The sequence below is a fragment of the Pyrgilauda ruficollis genome, unplaced genomic scaffold (assembly GCF_017590135.1).
Source record: "Pyrgilauda ruficollis isolate IOZ18807 unplaced genomic scaffold, ASM1759013v1 scaffold103, whole genome shotgun sequence".
Classification (NCBI taxonomy): Eukaryota; Metazoa; Chordata; class Aves; order Passeriformes; family Passeridae; genus Pyrgilauda; species Pyrgilauda ruficollis.
The window spans coordinates 115,622-134,911 of NW_024508435.1; the positions used below are offsets into that span (position 1 = coordinate 115,622).

At 39.2% G+C, this 19,290-nt stretch overlaps 1 protein-coding gene across 2 annotated transcripts in view; it reads left to right on the forward strand.

Moving 5' to 3' along the window:
- SLC7A11 (solute carrier family 7 member 11) overlaps positions 1–15,170 on the forward strand; it is a 59,416-nt gene extending 44,246 nt beyond the window's left edge. The window contains exons 7-12 of one of the 2 annotated variants that reach the window (XM_041469425.1): positions 2,703–2,826; positions 3,963–4,066; positions 4,539–4,635; positions 8,125–8,274; positions 10,008–10,185; positions 15,051–15,170. In XM_041469425.1, coding sequence (XP_041325359.1) covers positions 2,703–2,826; positions 3,963–4,066; positions 4,539–4,635; positions 8,125–8,274; positions 10,008–10,185; positions 15,051–15,118 — 721 coding nt within the window. In that variant the 3' untranslated portion in view covers positions 15,119–15,170. Of the gene's footprint in view, positions 1–2,702; positions 2,827–3,962; positions 4,067–4,538; positions 4,636–8,124; positions 8,275–10,007; positions 10,190–15,050 lie in introns of both variants that reach the window. The other variant, XM_041469433.1, reaches the window with a different exon arrangement.
- The last annotated feature ends 4,120 nt before the right edge of the window (positions 15,171–19,290 follow it).

Sequence of the window (19,290 nt, forward strand, 5' to 3'; positions counted from 1 at the left end):
GCCACGTTGTGAATTGCCATTTTGTTTTATCAGAAGTTAAACTGGGATTTAAATTAGATGTGGATATAAGGTGTTTAGTAAGAGTTAGAACAAAGACAATCTGTTGAGTTTAGCACTATGCTTTCTGTCATTTAAATGGTATTTGTGAAAAAAGTCCAAATTTGGCTGAAAACACTCTTTTTAGGGTTGGAGTCAGGGTTGATTTTTCCAAAAGCTTAGTGGTTGAAGCATTCATCTGCGATACAAAAAATATAGATAAAATACCTGCTCTGAGAAGCTTTAAATCCATGTATCCCTACCTTGAATCAGATGCTAAGAGGATTGAATTGAATTTACGCCCAGGTCAGGTAAGAAGCTTAACCCAACTGATTGCAATACATCTGGCAACTTACAGACCCCATTTTGACTTATATTATCTATCTGACTTACAAACCCCATTTTGGCATAAATTATCACCACACAGAGCCACAGCACACATACAAGAGTGTTTCTTGTATCCATAACTGTGGGTTTTCTAGCAATACAGCACCTGTATTCTGGGCTCTTTGCTCTAGTCCTTGCTGTCATCTTCTCCATCAACAAACACATCCTACAAGTTGACTGGCTTCCCTTCTTCCAGTTTCTTCACCTGAGATGTGTGCCATGAGGTAGCCGTGGCTTAATACAGTATCATGATGTCTACCCAGATTTGGTGTTACATTACCAGCACGATCCTCTTACACACCTGTCTGGGTTAATGGGGGCATTTGACACCATGGTTTCTGAGGTGGGCAAGATGTGCAACAATGATACTCTCCTGTTTTACTTATTTATAAATACATGAAATAAATAGGGCAAGAGATCTTTCTCCTTTTTTAATGCCGTTACTAAAAATCAGCTCAGGTGGGGAGAACCAACAGGTCGCACTCAGGCCGTTGCTGCTCCCAGGAGTGGCCTGGAGGAGGATGAGTGCAGTTGTGTCCACTGGTATGCAGGCAGAGCTGGGGCTTCCATCCTCACAAGAGCACCAGGAGATTCCAGTTTTTCAGTTTGACATTCGAGGTCCTCTTTCTAGCCGACATCCTTTAGGTTAGGGTGAAAGGTAAAAAGGATCTTAGCAGACACTGGATTCAGTTCCTCACCTCTAGACATCACTTAGATCTTTTAATTCCATGGTGGCTCGTTGTTTTAGGGTTTTTTCCTGCTAGATTTGGTGAGGTGTTTCTACATTTGCATACCAGCCCCGATGTCACCTCCTCCTCACAGTCCCGGGTGCCATTTTCCAGGAAGCAGCAGGGTGATACCTGATGAAGAGGGATTTCTAACCATCAACAACAGGTAATTAAAGAAAAGCTATTAACAACAAGTGATTACAACATGAAATTATTAACAACAAATAGTTAAAACTCCAACTTAGCAGCAATTGGTTTAACTTGTTAACTCTGCAAATTTAAAAAAAAATGGACAAATTTTGTACTCATAATACATTTATTTATTCAGTCTCAGGTTAGAGCTTTTTTTCAGCTCTATACAGCCATACTGATGTGAAGGATCTCTTTGAGAAATAAAGTGAAGAATATCCATAAATTCTTACCTGGCTTTGTTTCTTTGAGAAAAATATCAGAAAAGAATGATCTTTGTGTTGGTTTTCAAAATATCTTTTTCTTTGAGGTGATTATAATAGTCCTTGAGAAATGTGCTTGTGATCTCTTCTGGAATACCAGAATTCCTAGTTCTGTCTTTCCTTTAGCCACCAGCTGGGGTGACCTTCTTTAAATGTGGCAACCTTGCCACCCCTCCAAAAGCAGCCTTAATATAGACAGCTGGAAGGAGCCAGCCATGAAAGAGGAGCTCTCAGCTCTCCTCAGAGGTACTGTACATGCCAGCCTTGGAACTAAAGGATTGGTTTCAGATCTGAACCTTTTCTTGGTGTGATGTAGATATCAATAATATTAGGTGGAAAGAGACTAGCGTAACACTTGGGGCACCTGGGTTTTTCTCCTGACTCAAACATTTGCTTGCAGTGTGGTTTTAGACAGATTCTCTGTGCCTCTGTTCCTCCTTTTAAAAACAGAAATAATTCTGCTTTTCTGACTAGAAGGACATGCTATATAAAAGTTTGGCATTATTATTTATTTGTTTGTTGTTGTTCTTTCTTTTAGCTAAGATGGCAGGGGGGTTGTGCTTTTCAATACCATTTGTGCTGTGCTAAATTTACAAATTTGTATTTTTTCCCTTTCTGTGTCATATTCTGCTCTCATGTTACCCTGAATAGTGAGAGAGATCACTGGGATGTGGTAAGGTGTGTAAAAGAAGAAATAGACCCAGGAGGAAAGGGCAGAATTTTGCATGCTGGATATTTTGGTATCCAGAGGAAGATGTCAAACACCTTCAGGTGTTTGGGCTCAGCTTGCAAGTCAATCTGAGAAGGCATCTTAAATTGGAAGTGGGGGAACAATGGGAAGCATAGGGGTCACGAGCCCCTTGGTGTCCCCAAAGGTCTCATCCCTCAAATGGTTTCACACCTCTTCATTATAAACCTGTTTCCTTTGTCTACAGGGTTTTGTTTATTCCTTTTTTTTACTGGTAGTTTCTAGTGATTATATTTTGGGATCACCAAATGTGCATTCACCGTCATTAGTAGCTTTTTCCCATGTTATTTGTTTCATGTTCAGGGATTAGCAACCAGATTGCAAAATAATGAGCTACCTTGTGTATTTCAGAAACATACCCCTCGCAATATGCATTTCAATGATTATCGTCACAGTTGGCTATGTGTTAACAAATGTGGCTTATTTCACTACAATCAGTGCTGGGGAATTGCTGCTTTCAAAAGCTGTAGCAGTGGTAAGTTACAGAAGAAAAATACAAAGATGTATTCCTGCTGCAATTTTGTTTGTTGATATTATTCTTATTTTAAGGAGGGAAAAAGATTGGGTGGACACATCCAGTCAGGTTTTAGTATAGCAGCACTTATTAGCATCCCAGTGAAATTTGATTTTTGAATGATGAGTGGGATTGCAGTTCAGGCCATCAGTAGCATATATACTGTAACATTGTGTTTATTTACCTCTTATAAGAAAGTCAATAGGACTTACATTTCATAGCCAAGTACATGCTTGAAAAATTCAGAGCTAAATTGTAAGCTCAGTTCCTGGGAAGTGGGAATTACAGATATTTATGGAAGAGAGAACTCAACTATCTTGTGTAGCAGAGTACAGTAACTTTCTCTTTGCACAATGTGTGTCCTGAGTACTTGGGAAGGGGGTTGCTGTGAATACTGGAGCTCAAAAGGAGTTGCAAGGCAACCTGGCTAGGAAACACTGCTTTGATTGTCCTTGCTGAATTGTGGTGATGACACTGATTTTTATATTTATGGTATCTGAGTCACAATGAGGAAATAAATAATTCCATTTCTTTTTCAGTAGTGATACTGCCTGTGGCTATTTCAATTGATGTGAGTTTTGAAAAATGACCAAATTCTGTAGCTAATGGGAGGTCTAGAAACAAAACATTTTATAAACATGATGAAAATTATGCATGTTGCCTGTGGTGCCCCAAACTCCAATTAAGGCTCTTCTGCTAACCTAAAACACTAAAGCCTGATTATACCACTGGGTAGTACCAGCTGAGTGCAATGAAGGCTGTAGAAAAAAGGCATTAGGTGTGCAGATCAGACCTTGATCCATTCAGCCTTGGTCTTCTTCTTTGGAGCCATAATGGTTTAAATTGACATGAGTCTGGGCCTGATTCCACCTCCTCATCATTCTGGAGATCTTCCACACGCCCTCAGGGGAAGGGGTAGGACAGCTTAGCTGTAGTAGCTGTGCTCTCACAAAAAAAGGCAACAAATGCACTGCACAATTTTCAGTGAGGGATGCAGAGAAGGGGAATAACTAACACCATGATAGTTTGTTAATAGAGGAAAATTACTTTCCCATTTTATGAAAAATCATTGTGTGTTTCTCTCTCTTTTCTAACAGACCTTTGCCGAACGACTAATGGGAAACTTCTCTTTAGCCGTACCTGTGTTTGTTGCTCTCTCCTGCTTTGGATCTATGAATGGTGGCGTTTTTGCGGTCTCCAGGTGAGCACTGCTGATGTTCCTGGGGGTGAGGGCTTGGGAGACATATTGAAAGTATGGGAGTAAGGGGAAGGGAGAGTAGGGTTTATTCCTTTAGCAGGATATGATAAATAACTACACTGTTTACCAGGCATAGGGCTTTTTCTCACTTTTAGTTTAGGGTACTATTTTTAAATTCCTTTGAATGGTTTGGAAATGAATGTCTCTGAGGCTAGTCCTTAATCAATGGCTGCTTTTTTTCATGTAAAGGAGAAAAATTGGAGGGAAAATATTAACTCTTTCCCAATACCAATCAAGGGACACCTTCAGAGATGGTTTTGATTTCTGCCTATGGGTTTCTCCTGCCAGTGCTTTCATTTAGAGCACCTCAAACAAGACTAAGAAGTTCTGCTCTGCTCTGTGACTTTCACGAGCCACTTTGCGTACTCACACTAATGAGCACATTTAAAGTCTGTCCACATTTATTTCCCACCAGGATGTTCTTCGTTGCATCCCGTGAGGGTCACCTTCCAGAAATTCTCTCCATGATTCATGTCCGCAAGCACACTCCTCTGCCAGCTGTCATTGTTTTGGTAAATCATACAAACAAATGTTTCTGCACTAGAATTCATATTGCAGGCTTGCTCTAGAGGATTCAAACAGAATTTGGGCACTGCTTGAGTCTCATTTGTTAATGTGAACATGGGCTTTGGGCAGGGCGGAGGACAGGAGAAAGAGGAATGAGATTTGTGAGTTGTTCTTATTCTATCATCTCCTCCTTGCTTTCTTGCCTATCGCTGCAATCTAATTCATATCTTATTGCTCTGAATTTCTAAGGACCTGCTAGTGATGAGGTAGATCCCTTTCAGAGAAACAAATTCCAGTTAAAAAAACAAAAAAGGATTCAGTTAACTGAAAGTTGAACTAAACACCAGCATCTGGCAGTACCCTAAAGGCTCAGTATACAACCTTATAGTAAAAAATGCAAGCAGTTTTGCAACTAAGATAATGGAGGGGGAATCCAAGCTGTCCAGTATAGTGGTGATTAAAAAATGAGAGAACATGTGCCTGGGAAATCTGAGACTCTGAATTTTCTAAGGAATACCACTGGTGCTTCAGTGGAAATCCTATTACGGACTTCTAAAATAAGGAGCAAAGGTAAATGTTGGTCATGTGTTAGCTTTGCAGACTATTTTTGATGGTAAAATGTTAGGACTAAATGTCAAAATACCAACTTCAAAGTTCAGTTTTAATAGTGCCAGGAAGATTTTCACTTAACATGCAGTCTTCATAATCATGGGTATTCAGCCCCACTTTTGGGATCAATGACTGCAGTGTGTCTGGATAGGCCTCTGCCATATTTAGGGACTTACAGGCAAAGCAAAAGATGCACCTATGTGTCTATGCTACTAAGAGCAAATGCTTATGGAATTTAAATTGTCTTTTGCTCTTGATGCCTATAAGCTCACTGCTGAATTGTTGAATTTTATGTGTGCCCATATAACCACAGGCTGTGAAGTTTTGAAAATTGGGCAGTGTGATACACCATAAACATTTAGTTTGCATTTTTTTTCTTTGGATGTAGTCATACCCTGCGGGTAAATTGCATTGACTGATTTTTGTGGAATGAAATGCACAAAATGTATTAATATATTATTTTTTTTCCCTGACAGACATTTTCTGCTATTGAATATGGTCCTCTTACACCAGTGCATTGATTTCCTTTGAAAAAGTCAGATTCTAGTATGAAGATGGCTTTCCTTCAAAGACTGCAATTTTTTAGCTCACCTTATTGCAAATAGAGCAGTGGCAGGATATATTCTACATCAATAGTAATTTTAGCATTTCCCTATTTTATTTTTCCTTCCAAGTTCTACACACTGTAAGAAAGGAAAGAGCTTTTGAGGATAAACTGAGAAAACGAGCATGTATTTGAGGCAAACAAAAAAACAAACAACAACAACAACCAGAAAAAAAAAAAAAAAACCAAAAAAAAAAAACCCCAACACATTTTTTTTTTTAATTAAGAAATCTGTTTATGTGTGTATGTTGCTAGAGAAATTTTCCAGTCTGACTATTCACAAGACTTCCTGGCAAGCACACGCCCAGTGCCAGGTATGTCCCTGCTGGGATCTGGTGGCTCTGGTGACTCGATGGGTCACTGCTGGACTCTTGCACATCCCACTCACAGGCCAGGTTTCCCCACTGCTTTGAACCCGGGTTTCCCATGACAGAATCTCAGATGTCTCATTCCATAAAGCCATTTAGTCCCAGCACAGGAACACAGAAATAGCTGAGCTGGTGCCCCCGAGGAGGGACCCCTGACAGAGGAATCCCATTGCCTTTTATAGCCCCACATTCTCCCCACAAGTCTTGCTCTTTCACCCAAATCTTTGGTTCCTGCACCGTCTCCATGTCCATCCACTTTGCTGGCTTCACTGGTCTTCATCTGCTTAGGTATCCAAAGAGTTAGCAATTCTCAGCTCCTGCCATGTCACCCAGTATCTGGCTGGAGTCACCAATCTTTCATACTCTTTGTTACCTCAAACACTGGCTATTTATGGCCTCTTGTCTCAGGCTTCTACACAGAGCTCAGTCTGCATTTCAGTCTGCATCTCAGTCTGCAAGTTGAGCTACCTGGAACAAAAGTATTCCTCACCAACATGAGGAATTTGATAGAAGTGTGTAGTAACTCATAGAAATAATGCAATCTGATTGTAATGCTGCTTTCTTGTATTTTTTTCTTGATAGCTCTCCTTCACTTGCATTATTGTATATCTCTTGAATTACAGTTACTACTGAGATTTTAAGCTTTTAGAGGTTGAGTCTGTATAGAAGAAATCTTGCCCAATACAATTCAGTGCTACAATTTCCCTTCACATTTACATAGGAGTTTGCTTACTATGTATATGTAAGGAACCAAGTACTTTATAAGTCATTACAGGTTGGAGGCCAGAGACCCACATTTGAAATATTGATCCTTCTGATTCAAATCCATGTCTGCACTCCTTTGAAAAAAAGGAGAGTGAGGCTGTGAATCTAGATAAATATTACAAGTTAGTTTTCTCTGTCTAAAGATTTAACTCAGTGTTTTACTGCATCTGCAGTTGATTTCACCTATTACCTTGTTATAAACCTGAAGGCTCCCACTTCCAGGATCTTCCCTCCTCCTCCTGCTGAAGAATGAGGGATATGGTGACTTTGACTTACTCCTTCATGCCCAAATGCACACAAGGACATTTTTTTTTTGTCTAGATACTACTTTGAAATAGATCCATGTAGGCTTCCCTAACCATCTAACTCACAACAAAACACTCCAGTTTATACACAACCTTCTGCCTGCCTCACAGAAGGCTTATATCTCAGACTAGCTTTTTCATGAGGAACTGTATTTCTTCTGGCGTCCCCTCTCCTTCTTGCTCTTAAGTATCTACCTGAGTGACAGCTAAATTCTTCCTTCTGCTTATATATATTTGCATTTACAATGTGCAGTAAGTCTACACTCAGGAAGTCTGGACAAAGGCAAACCCAAGCTAGTGGCAGCCCAGTGTGCCCAGCTGGCATCTCATGGTGTGGAACTGCCCCTTGCCATGTCCTCTTTGCTCACTTCCCCTATGAAACCTGGGGGACTAAGACTTTTTCCTCCCACAAAACACCTAGAAACTTCTGCTTTCATATGAGTAGATGTGACCAAAATTTAACTGTTCTTATTATTTACATCAGCAATGAGCAAGCAAACCTGCAGTGAGATTATATCCCATAAGAATGCTGCCCAAGATGCTCCAGCACTGTGGTGGTGCAGTGTGCCTTTGTACTTTTGTCTGGGTCACAGGGGACAGATTTGTATTGACTATGTGTGGCCACCCATGACAGACATATATTGATCCAAAAGGGTCTCAGGGGACAGCTAGACATTGATCACTTACCTGATTGTATGACAAAGGCAAGCCTGAATTCTGTGGCACTCAGGTGTGTGCATAAGGCTGTGCTGCTTGTCCCTGTGGAAAATTTTGACATCACTGCTGTAAAATAATAGAGATCGATCTACTAAATCCCTCTTATGCTCTGAATTTCTTTTGCAGCATCCTCTCACAATGATAATGTTATTCAACGGGGATCTCTACAGCCTCTTGAATTTCCTCAGCTTTGCCAGGTGGCTTTTTATTGGACTAGTAGTTGCTGGGTTGATTTATCTGAGATATAAACGTCCTGATATGCCTCGTCCTTTCAAGGTAACATCTGCTCTCTACTCTTTTACATGAATCCTCCCTCCTCTCTGTCCTGCAGTCAGACAGCAAGGGAGCTTCTTCTGATGTAACAAGCTAACATATTTCTCAGGAAAAACCGATTTAAGAGAAAAAAGTGCTTTGCAGTGAAGAGTGAGAGTTTTCCTGCAAGGTCCCCAGTGCTACCCCAGCTGTGTTCCACTCTTGAAAAGAATTCTTGCCTCTTCCCTATGCTTGGGGGGCAAAGACTGAAGCTGCTGTGCTGAGATGAAAGCGTTTGCTCAGTTTTGCTTGTCCGCTGCCTTCAGGCTGTGTGATGCAAGCTGTGTGAAAATACCTTGAGCCCTCTGCAGTCACAGAGAGACCAGACTGCAAATATTGGGGTTGCCTGTGCCAACTTGATTTTCAGCCAGCCAATGTCTTCTTTGATAAAGGCCTGGATAATTTTATGACCAAATATATAATAACACGATCAAAAAGGTCATGTCAACACAAGAATTTATGCGAGAGGGCATTTATGTCATTGCATATCCAATGTCAAGTATGCCAATTTTCTGTGCAAATAAGTGGTTAGTGTGATTATTGTGATATTTGGCACTTGCAGTGGATTGGCAGACAGAGTTATCATGAACCCTGAAAGAAAATGCTAATAGTCCAGCCCCTTGAATAGTAGCTATTTTGGCCTTGGTTCTGCTATTTTTCTTGTTTTTTTTTTTTTTTTTTTAAGTAGCATAATACAATGTAAGTTGTCCCATTGTGTATCCAGAAAGATAATACCCATCATCAAAAAATTAAGAAATATATCCCTATTTTGATGCTGCCAAGAAGACTATTTTGTGAAGATCTAAGAATGTGTACTGTTACATTCTTGTAGATATATTAGCAAATAAGGAGGTGAACCGTAAAACCTATTTTTCTTTGATTAAAAAAAAAAAAGCTTTGACAATACACAAAAGAGGAACAGTAATGCTTTGAGACATGAAAGGAACAGAACAATCTTCAAGTACTTCTCAATTCTCCATTACACTTAATGTCTCATAAGCCATGCCTGTAGGCATTTCCTTCAGGGAGTTGCTAAGAGAGTGATTGTATTGGTGTTTTTGAAAATTGAGCAAATAAATTTGATATGGTTACTTTGTGTGCTTTCAACAGTGACACTGGCAATGCCATCAGTCATACAGTCAGAAAGTGCTTTTTCAATCGCTATCAGGTGCATAACACTATCAAATATCTTTATCACTAGTCAAATTGCTGTTTAATTTGCTCTCTTCCTGCTAGATTTTGATTTTTACCTTAGGAAGAAAATCAATATATTCTTAATAGTTGTAAAAGTGACTTGAGCTCCTGGTTGTGTTTTAAAATGTTTTCTAATGGGTAATTATCAAAACGGAAATCTTTACTGTGGTTAGAGCTGGTTGCTTATATGCTGGGGGATTAGAGGAAGGACTTTTACAATGTAACTTATTTACAGTCCTTACATTTGAAAGGAAGTAAAACACTGGAGTGTTTTAGAGTGTAATTAAGACTCTTCTGTGATACTCACTGCATAGCAGTTGGCAGGGCCTGGCTTCTGCAGTGACTGACATTTTGTGTACCTATTCTAGATACCCTTATTTCTCCAGAACTGTCCTGTACTGCTGGGTCTTATCCAATTTACATTTCATGGAAACTTAAATGTCTTATTCATTACTTTACAATGACCTCATTATTTAATGGTTCTTTGTGTGGTTATTTTTCAGGTTCCTCTATTTATTCCAGCATTGTTTTCCTTCACTTGCCTCTTCATGGTTGCTCTGTCACTTTACTCTGACCCAGTGAACACAGGGATTGGATTTGCAATAACCCTGACTGGCATTCCTGCCTACTACCTCTTCATTGTATGGGACAATAAGCCAAAGTGGTTCAGAAAGCTTCTAGGTAAGTCCTGCTGTGGGACTTCTTCATGCTGACTCTAGGAGTTTCTCAGAGCTCTTCCTGTGCTATGAAATCCTTTGGATCTTCGCTTTCAGCTGCTGTGAGTTGGGGGTGACAACGCAAGTTGCTTTTGGGCGCATGCTCTAGCGTTGCTCTGCCAGTGGCAATCAATGTCCACTAACTAATGAGGTACATTCACAGCAAGGCTGTTCTTCAGCCAGTGATTGACTTTAAAGGACTGATGTTTCTTCCCTGCCCTCCCTTACAAACATCTAATTCCTTTTAAATCACCATCATCTTCTCCTGACCCTGCCTCTGTGCTGATAAAGACAGTACTGCACTCCTTGGAGAATCTGTTTGGAATCTTGAGCAAAACAACAGTGATATCAGGATGAGCTTGGTGTTCCCTACTGACACCATGTGTCTGTGAACCACTGAGTGTTTGGAATGGGACTAGAAGTGTCTGGAAGATTAGGCAAGTTTGGCATGGGGATACTGTCCTTAGCAGTAGCTCCTGACAAAGTGATAGCAACATATACCATGGCTGACATGCCTCTATGGAAATTATTTCTGTGCTTCATGAAGAATGACTTCTGTGTGACTTGGCTAGTAGTATTTCATGCCTGAAATACACTGAAATACTTTCTGTACCATTTCTGAAAGGTTTTGAAAGGATTTGTGGAAGTTCTGATGTGTTAGAGAAGGATTATTTGAAACATTTCAATTAGAAGTCAGTATCATTTATTACAGCTCTTCATTCTCATTTTTTTGTTACTAGGATGATAGGCTTCTAAAATAAAGGGAAATTTCAAAACATGAAATAAGACTATTAGCAAGATATTTCAGGAATTATGGATAATTTATTAAACAAAACATAAAGAAAATTTCTTTTGCTGCAAAACTAAAACTCAAACCTGTGAAATCTTTAACTAAATGTAGTTGACTTCTATAGGAGTTGAATTAAAAGCGCATATTGTCTTCTGTGCTTCAGTCTTAATTGATGATTTAAAATGAGCTGCTCACAAGAAAAGAATAGTGCTTTTACATGTAATTACAGTATAACCAGTTATATGTATTTTCTCAGTATAAATATGTTATAGAGTTATATCCTATCTGCTGTAGAATATGCGAATTTCCCTCTCAATACATGCTGGGAAGTCTATAGGCAATAGGGCAGAAAGTATTTACAGCAAAAGGTGTTAATTTAGGCTAGGAAAATCTTAATTTCATATCCAAAATGTTATAAATTACTTGCATTTTCCCGGTAATGGGCAGAAATCTTCAGTACAAATTAAAGCAGTTGTATGCAGAAGGACGTTCTATTAAGTGGTTGGGGTTTAGTCTGTTTATAATCTCTCAGTCTTGACATTTAGGGTCTAGGAATTTTTCCCTTATCAAATCCAGGAGGCTTTTTTGGCATTTTCTGTCATGTCTCAGAAGTTTTGGAATACAGCTACTTGAATCTTTGGCCACGGGATGACAGTGTTGAACTACATTACTTGGGCAAGAGAAAGAATATTCTCTTTAAGGTAGACTGGATAGATGTGAAGATTTTTCTGCCAGCTGTGACAATGAAGGTGAATAATTTCCAGCTTCTGACATAACACAAAATTCTCCTCCTAGAAAGAGTTCTCTGTGCCTGGGTCATATCTATGGATGGGCATGGTGTACTGGCTCAGAGAGGAATGCAGCAGAAGCCAGTCAGTGAGGGAAACAGCTTGTTTGCTTTGCAATTATTGTCCCTAAAATAACAACAGTAATGACAGGAAACTGATGCTGATAGTTTTGAGCTGGAGCAAAGTGGAGATTTTTCTTTTCCCTAAGAAGAAGCAATAAAACTTCTGTGTGGAGTCATTAAGCTGGCATTATTTTGGGAGACCCACTGTATAGCCTGAGAACATTTACAAAAGGTATTGAATGAGGATAAATTCACTTAAGGTACCTCTGTGAGATATAGAGAAGAAATTGGGCAGCTGCAAGCTTGATATTCTCACCTTGAAATAATTTTTCTTACATAGGCATGAAAGTGTAATTCCAGACACAAGGTAAAGGACAGTATAAAAAAATGGGACTGTCATTTAAGAGGTAGATTTTTGCCAGAGTAACTGGGTAACTTTCTATGAGAAGGTAAATGACTTTTTTTTTTTTTACAAAGGAGAATCTGATTAATCCAATCGACTTAGACTTCACCAAAGCATTTTGTGTGGTACCAGAGGGGAAGTAGGAGCTTGCTAGTCTGAACACACTGCTGTGCTACCAATACTGTTCCCAAGCTGTTTTATGTGCCCAGATCAGCACATGGGCAGCTGGTGTGGGGCTTGAGGCATTGACTGGTGCAGCTGCCCAGCTGTGCTTCAGCAGAGAGAGATTTCTGTTGCTTATAAACCCTACAAATACCCGTGGGTACAGACCAGTCCCACATAGGGTCAGAGGGAATATCCTGAATAGGCTTTGTAAGGATCAGAGGAAAGGGATACTGAGCACCCAGAATGAGGAGTGGGATAAAAGAGCCAGTCTGAAGATACGTGTATTTCTGAAAGGAATTTCAGGCTGAAAACACTAGCAGAGCCCTTGGATGGATTACCCAAGGAATCCTTTCCCAAGGTTGAAAGTCTTTGTTCTGTACTTGGGGCATTTACATTGCCCACTCTCCTTATAAAATTGCTGCATTGAACGAAAGGTTTGTAGATTCTGGGATGGTATTTTGCAATGAGAGTAACATTTTGTTCTCTCCTCTTCCAAAGGAATTCTGCTTTAGCACTAGATTGGCTGGGATAAATAATTTTCAGCTGATACAGGCTTCATTTTACCTCTGCATTCTTTCTTTTTGTAAAACTAATGTGAAAATGAAAAAAGTTGAGCCTAGCAAATCTTAAGCAGCAGATCAGTGTGTAAAAGGATGCCTCACCAGCACGAGAATGCTACTATCTGCACTTCCTCAGCTGAAACCCCAACCTTAGACTCACACTTAAAAATATCTATTCCTTTACAGGGGGTTGTCTTGCGAAGAGGTAAAAAAGTTGAATCCTACTTTTTTTTCATAGCTGAGCCCTTGCTGGAAATGAGATCTCTTGATATAACAAAATATCTCTGCCAAGATTATTTAGCAACACCAGAAGATAACAATTGTTCACTTAGGATAAATTGTTATATGCTCAATTTGCTTCTCTTTGTTGAGTTTGTTGAGTGGTGGGATCCATAGGAGATTATCTCAGCACTTTGTTGTTACAGATTTCATGTCCAGTCATATATATGCAATAAAATTCCTGCTTTCTTTCCTCACCTAAACTTTATATGGTGCCTGTGTGGGTACCAGGTCTGGGTTTTTTTATTAAAAAAAAAAAAAAAAAAAAAAAAAAAAAAAAGAAAGGGACCCATTTGCAGTGAATTCTTCTCTCATAAAGGGAAAATTAGGATTTACTGTGCTGGGGAAGCTCTCTGCACTGCCATGGCATATTAAGTTGTCTTGTGACAAATGTGAAACTGGTCCCCTAACTCTACGTACTGCTCCAAGCAGACAGCATAGAGGTACTGACTGGAAACAGATGGGAACATTTTCATAGGGGAAAATGCTCCTTATACTGATTTATTCTGAGTACACTGCAACCAAAAAAATGCAAAGAATGCCAGCTCCCCCAACTTTTCTGCTCTGCTGTGGCTTCATCCCAGGAGAGACAAAATGTGCTGCATGCAAATGGAGAGCTGGGCAAGGTCTTGCTCCTGGTGGGTCTGTCCTCTTAGGTGAACAAAATCACAGCCAGCTCTAGAGATGCCCAGGATTTCCCTCTGCTGCTATGCCCTTTCCCAAGAGCTGTCATGCCACTGCCCAGCTTAATAAAATTCTCTTTTTCCCTTTGCTTTTCCTCAAAGCTGGAAGGGCTGGGATGGCAGGGGTGAAGCCCTGCTGTTTACTTGCTGCTGGCTTTTCTCCTGTCTTTTGTCCCTGCTACACTCAGCCCAGCTCTGATGTCCCCACAATGGGTAAGGAAGGCAGATGGGTGGAAATGCAAACCCTGGAGACTCCCGGCCTCTCTGCCCCTATCAATTTATAGTCTAAGGGCAGCCTGGCTTTGCACTGAACTGGTGACATCCAGAGAAAAGGATGGTAGAATCTGCCTTAGACAGAAGATCAGAGTTCATGTCTTCTGTAAGTTGCACTATTTTACCCTCCTGGCATTGTGTCAATGTCAACATTCATGCCAGACATTCAAGGAAAATGAGAACTTTCTTTTGCAACAATTTCTGCTTATTTAAAATAGGATATTAAGAAAGAATGATAAGTGAAATAAATAATGAAATAAATAAAAGAAAATGTTCTTTTACTATTCTGCATGTGCTATATGTGAATTAACTGTGCCATTTATGCATCAGTACCCTGAAAAGAGCACCACCAAAGCACCATAAGGAAATAAATGTTCAGAGTGAAAAAAAGAAAACATTAAGTTACTTTGGATGGGTGACTTTTTCTGTTGTTGTTGTTGCTTAGGCAGGTCTTGGCACAGGTAAATTAAGTTATTTGAATTCTTCCAGACTTTTATTTCAACATAAAATCTTGATAAAGCTAAGCAGTTATGCAGAGTAGTCATTTTTAAGATAGTCTCTAAAAGCATGCAGACTTTTATTGAATGAGGTTATACATCCATACCCTTCTATTATTATTGTATATGCATAGCCTTGGATCAAAGGCACAGAAAACAGTTAATAAGAAAATGTCATGTTTAAATGATATATGTATATGTGATATATATGACCTGTGTGAAGTCTATGTGCAAGTAGCCTGTAGAGAAGCCAAGATAATTTGCCTGACTACTTTTCCTTCTTCATCTCTCCTGCAAAATGTTACTATGTGTATGCTTTTATCTTTGCAGGCAGGGTAACAACAACATTGCAAATCCTCTTGGAAGTCATCCCAGCAGAGGAAAATCAGAAATCATGATCGTCATGCACAGCTTTTGGCTTGGTGTTTCATTTCTACCTGAAATAGAAAGAGTAGGGAGATTTATCCGCCTTCCTAACCTGCTGCAAACTGGAGGTACAAGTCACAGTTGCAATGGATACTGAACAAGTCCATTACCAGAATTGTCTTTTATGATGCTGTTGCAACTTTTTTTTTAACACGGTTCGTCTATATGTAGAAAGCAAGTATTTGTGCTACAAGGGAACTCTTTACTGTTTCTTTTGGTACAGTGTCTTATTTTAACAAACTGTAAGTTCATCATACTGGGATTTTGTTTGCCTTATCACTGAAGATAGGTTTAAGCGATGTGTAATAGCTGGGTGTACTGTGCAGAATGGGTCTTGCTTTCTATCCCTTGAGATCTCAACTCTCACCAGAGCAAGGGTGAGATAAAGCTGCTGAGTTTCACATACTACATTATTCCCATCATTCTGTTTGGCAGCCTGATTTGATTTCTTTTGACTTGCTGGAAGCCCCAGTGCACAGATGCAGAAGCACCACTCCTCAGACCATTGTGACGGCAAACTCAAGGCTTCTTCATTCGAGTTCATACACCATAGCCAACAGAAACATCTTCTGAGACTCAGTATTTCTGCCAGGGGGGCAGAAAGATTTTAGCATGGGAATTTTAGCAGTAATTTTTTGCACGTTCACTTTTTTACCAGGCTGGAATTGATCACTGGTTTTACCAGGATTTGTGTACCTACACACACAAAATCCAGCAAGTTGAGCACTGACCTTCAAATGAGTCAAAATATTTGAAGATCACCTCCACTGCTGTATGACTATTTCCTATCTGGGAGAATATGGTCCTGCAGTTATCAGTCAGTCAAACCTGATTTTAAAGTTTTATATCAGTGTTGGTGGGCGGAAATAATGTCACTTGGTGGGAACATGGTAATAAATGCAATACTTTTTTATGAATAAGGTATAAGGCAGGCTACAACAGATTTGCTGATTTGAGTAGGATGTATGCCTGATCTGTGGCCTTTTCACTCAAGCACACTCCAGTTAACAGAGCTTTGGAATGCTGAGGAACATGTGTTTTTCCTGTCTTCTTATGGGTTTTATCTCAGCAGAAATGGAGAAAGGCTTCAAAACTGATAAAATAAAATTTATCTCTAGAGCTATTTTTGAGCTGAGCTCTGGCTCAAATATGAGCTGAAATTTTGCCCTTTTTAAAAGATAATTTTATAGCTGAAGAAGTTTTTAATACTTAGAAGTTGAATTTTATATTCTTAATGACTACCCAACCTTAAGGTTAAGGTTTATTATCACTCTGTTAGGAACATAATACGTAACTATTTAATGCACTACTATTTGAGCTGTCTGCTTTCAGCAAGTCACGTTTCATGATAATTCTTATGGAACTAAGCAATAACTTCCTAAACTGGGAGAAAAGCACAACTAGTAGCCAGACCACTACAGTAAAGGGAGACTGTATTATATATGTGTTGTATATATCCAGAATATCTACTTTAAAGGTGTACAGTAATGTGTCTTAAAAGTCTTTTTTGATTTTGTATCTCTGTGGTGGAATTTCACAAAAGTAGGGAAATGCAAGTAACTGCTTATGGGGAAGAGCAGTAATTTGAGACACAGAAAGCATTTTGCAAATAGTGTTTTTCTTTAAATGTTTTCTGTTTACAGTAATTTAGTATTATTTGAGATTTTTTTTAGGTAAACATTTTGAGAGAGTTTTTTGTGCTGACAGTGGATGTGTTTATTTAGTACTTATCTTTGGGTCACAATTCTGCCTTTGAGGCCATCTCCTGCCATCCCCAGTCATTGGGGTTTGGCCTCTGTCGTCATGGAGCATTTCTGAAGTACACAAACTCTGCTCCTCTCTGACAGAAATAAACTGTCACTCCCTGCAGAAGTGCACCTCACCCATTCCTTCCCTTATGAATGCAAAGTGCATGGGATCCACAGCAAACCACTTCCAGAGCCACAGTGCATGTGACTTTTTCACTCTGACTGTTTTGTTCCCATGTATTCACTCCTGTTGTGCCACATTACTTGAAAATTGGATTCTTGGCAATGTTAACTTGTAGAAATAAATGGGCTCCATAAATATAACTGAATGTTGCTTTATTTTCCCATTGTGGGCTTTAAGGTTTAGAAATGTTTCTGAAGCCTGATTCAGTGAATATATTTTTACTAGCTTTAGTTCATGTAAAGGGTTAATTTATCCCAAGGGAAATCCTAGGACTTGTTGATTGTGAAGTTGTATACTTAAGAAAGGAAAAAAAAATACATGCAAAATAAAAATCTGGTGTTTTTGTAGGTGAACAGGGATTTTAATTTCAGGTTTAGCTTCTTTAGCACATGCAAATGCAGTACAAAATAATATAATTGGGTTACCACTGTATGATGAAAATCACTATTAAGAATTTTTATTACACTTGAAAGTGAGGCATATCTTCAGAAACTGAGGAAAAACATATTTTCTTAAAGCATCAAGTTCTCTTATAAGGTTGTTAAGTATTTCTTTTCAGAGTCATAGAGGAAATTCTTCTAGAATAAAGGATAAGCTTTATATGTGCTTTTTCTTATCAGGGCCTGAGGTAATCAGCCAATGGGAACATTTCTGTGGAGATATTCAGTGGTTCTTATTTTTCTTGCCTTTTGCACTTTTATATCAACTGGATGTGCCAAAAGATATCTTCCTTTTTGTTTAGGTGGTTGTTGCTGGTTTTTGTCTCCTTTGAATTTGCCACTTTTCTGGGGTACAGGTAAAAGTGTCACTGAAGGCAAGAGAAATGAGTAACTTATGTGAGTAGCAAATACTGGTCAGATTTAGTATAGAATAGAGAAACCGTTCAGCACCTGAAGCCTCTGAAGGGGCTGACATGCCTTTGCATCTCCTAATCTGGAGCATCATGATTCCCCCATAAGAATTATTTATTTTCACTTCAAATTGAAATAGAGGCTTCTTTTGATCACACGACGTCTTCCGTATTTTTCAATGTGAATGGAAAAAAACCCAAAAAACTTTGCTTGCCAAAGGTTCATGTGCCTTTCACTATATGTATATAAATATAACTCTTTGTCTGAATGTATGTGCTCCTGATTTTTTGATTTTCACAGGAAAATCAGGCTTCAATTTAAGAATAGTTTTCAAATATTTTTCTACAGAAGCAAGTAGTAGTTACCTATTTCCACAGGATGCATAATTGTGTTGATGTAACAAGATAAAGAGGATTTCCCATTATGTTCAGTGCCTCCAGAAATTGTGACTTAAGAATTAGCCATATATCAGACTCCAAACAGATTTTAATTAGCATAAGTCTTCGAGAAATGGGTGTTGATCTTTCTTAGGAGGAATTAGATATTTCATTTTTTTTCATTGTACCTATCAGATATTGTGTTTAATGACCAGCAGACCACAGAAAGCTTGGAAAGCAGAGCATGGAGCAGGTAACAAATATACTGAAATCCAATACAAAAATTGTATTTATGTCTGCCAAGGATGCAAAATACGAAGTCTGGCATTTGAACCCTGGCAGGAGTGGTCAGGGGGAAGTGCAGGACAATGTGTGATGACCCCTAATGGTTACTGGGCAGCTGCCTAAGTCTGGAGACTCTTCTGCTAGACAAGCATCCTGAAAATTAATACTTGTGCTCATGACAGTTTGTGTCCTGCGTAAGGTGCTGTGGAGTCCCTTTTAGCCTGGCTCTCCCCCTGGCAGGATAAGTCTCAGGGAAGGCTGGTACTGTCAAAGGGAGATGGCAGATTGGGATATCCCTGTGCCTCTTCTGTAGAAGACATCACTTGTGATTTTTCTTTTACCCCTTGAACCTCCCCCTGCATTCTTTGAACCATTCCTCTCTGGTGGTGTCTGGACTAACTGAGGAAAGTCTCCATGCCTTAAACACCTCTGGGGATTTGTTGAGACTTGTCAAACTCATTTTTTTTTTGTTGCCTTCAGAAGCCTGTAGAATTTTCTTGTGTGTTAGTCCATGTTTAATTTGTTTTCTATTGTATTTTTGCCAAGGAACTCTTGGGGAACATGTCAACAATTGACACCATTTCTGTTTACATTTGCTTTCTTATTTCTTTTTTTATTCAAAGAAACTTTTGAAATAATTTTTCCTTGAAGTGCAAAGAACCAAGCAGATAAAACGCCTTTTCCAATGAAGGATTAACT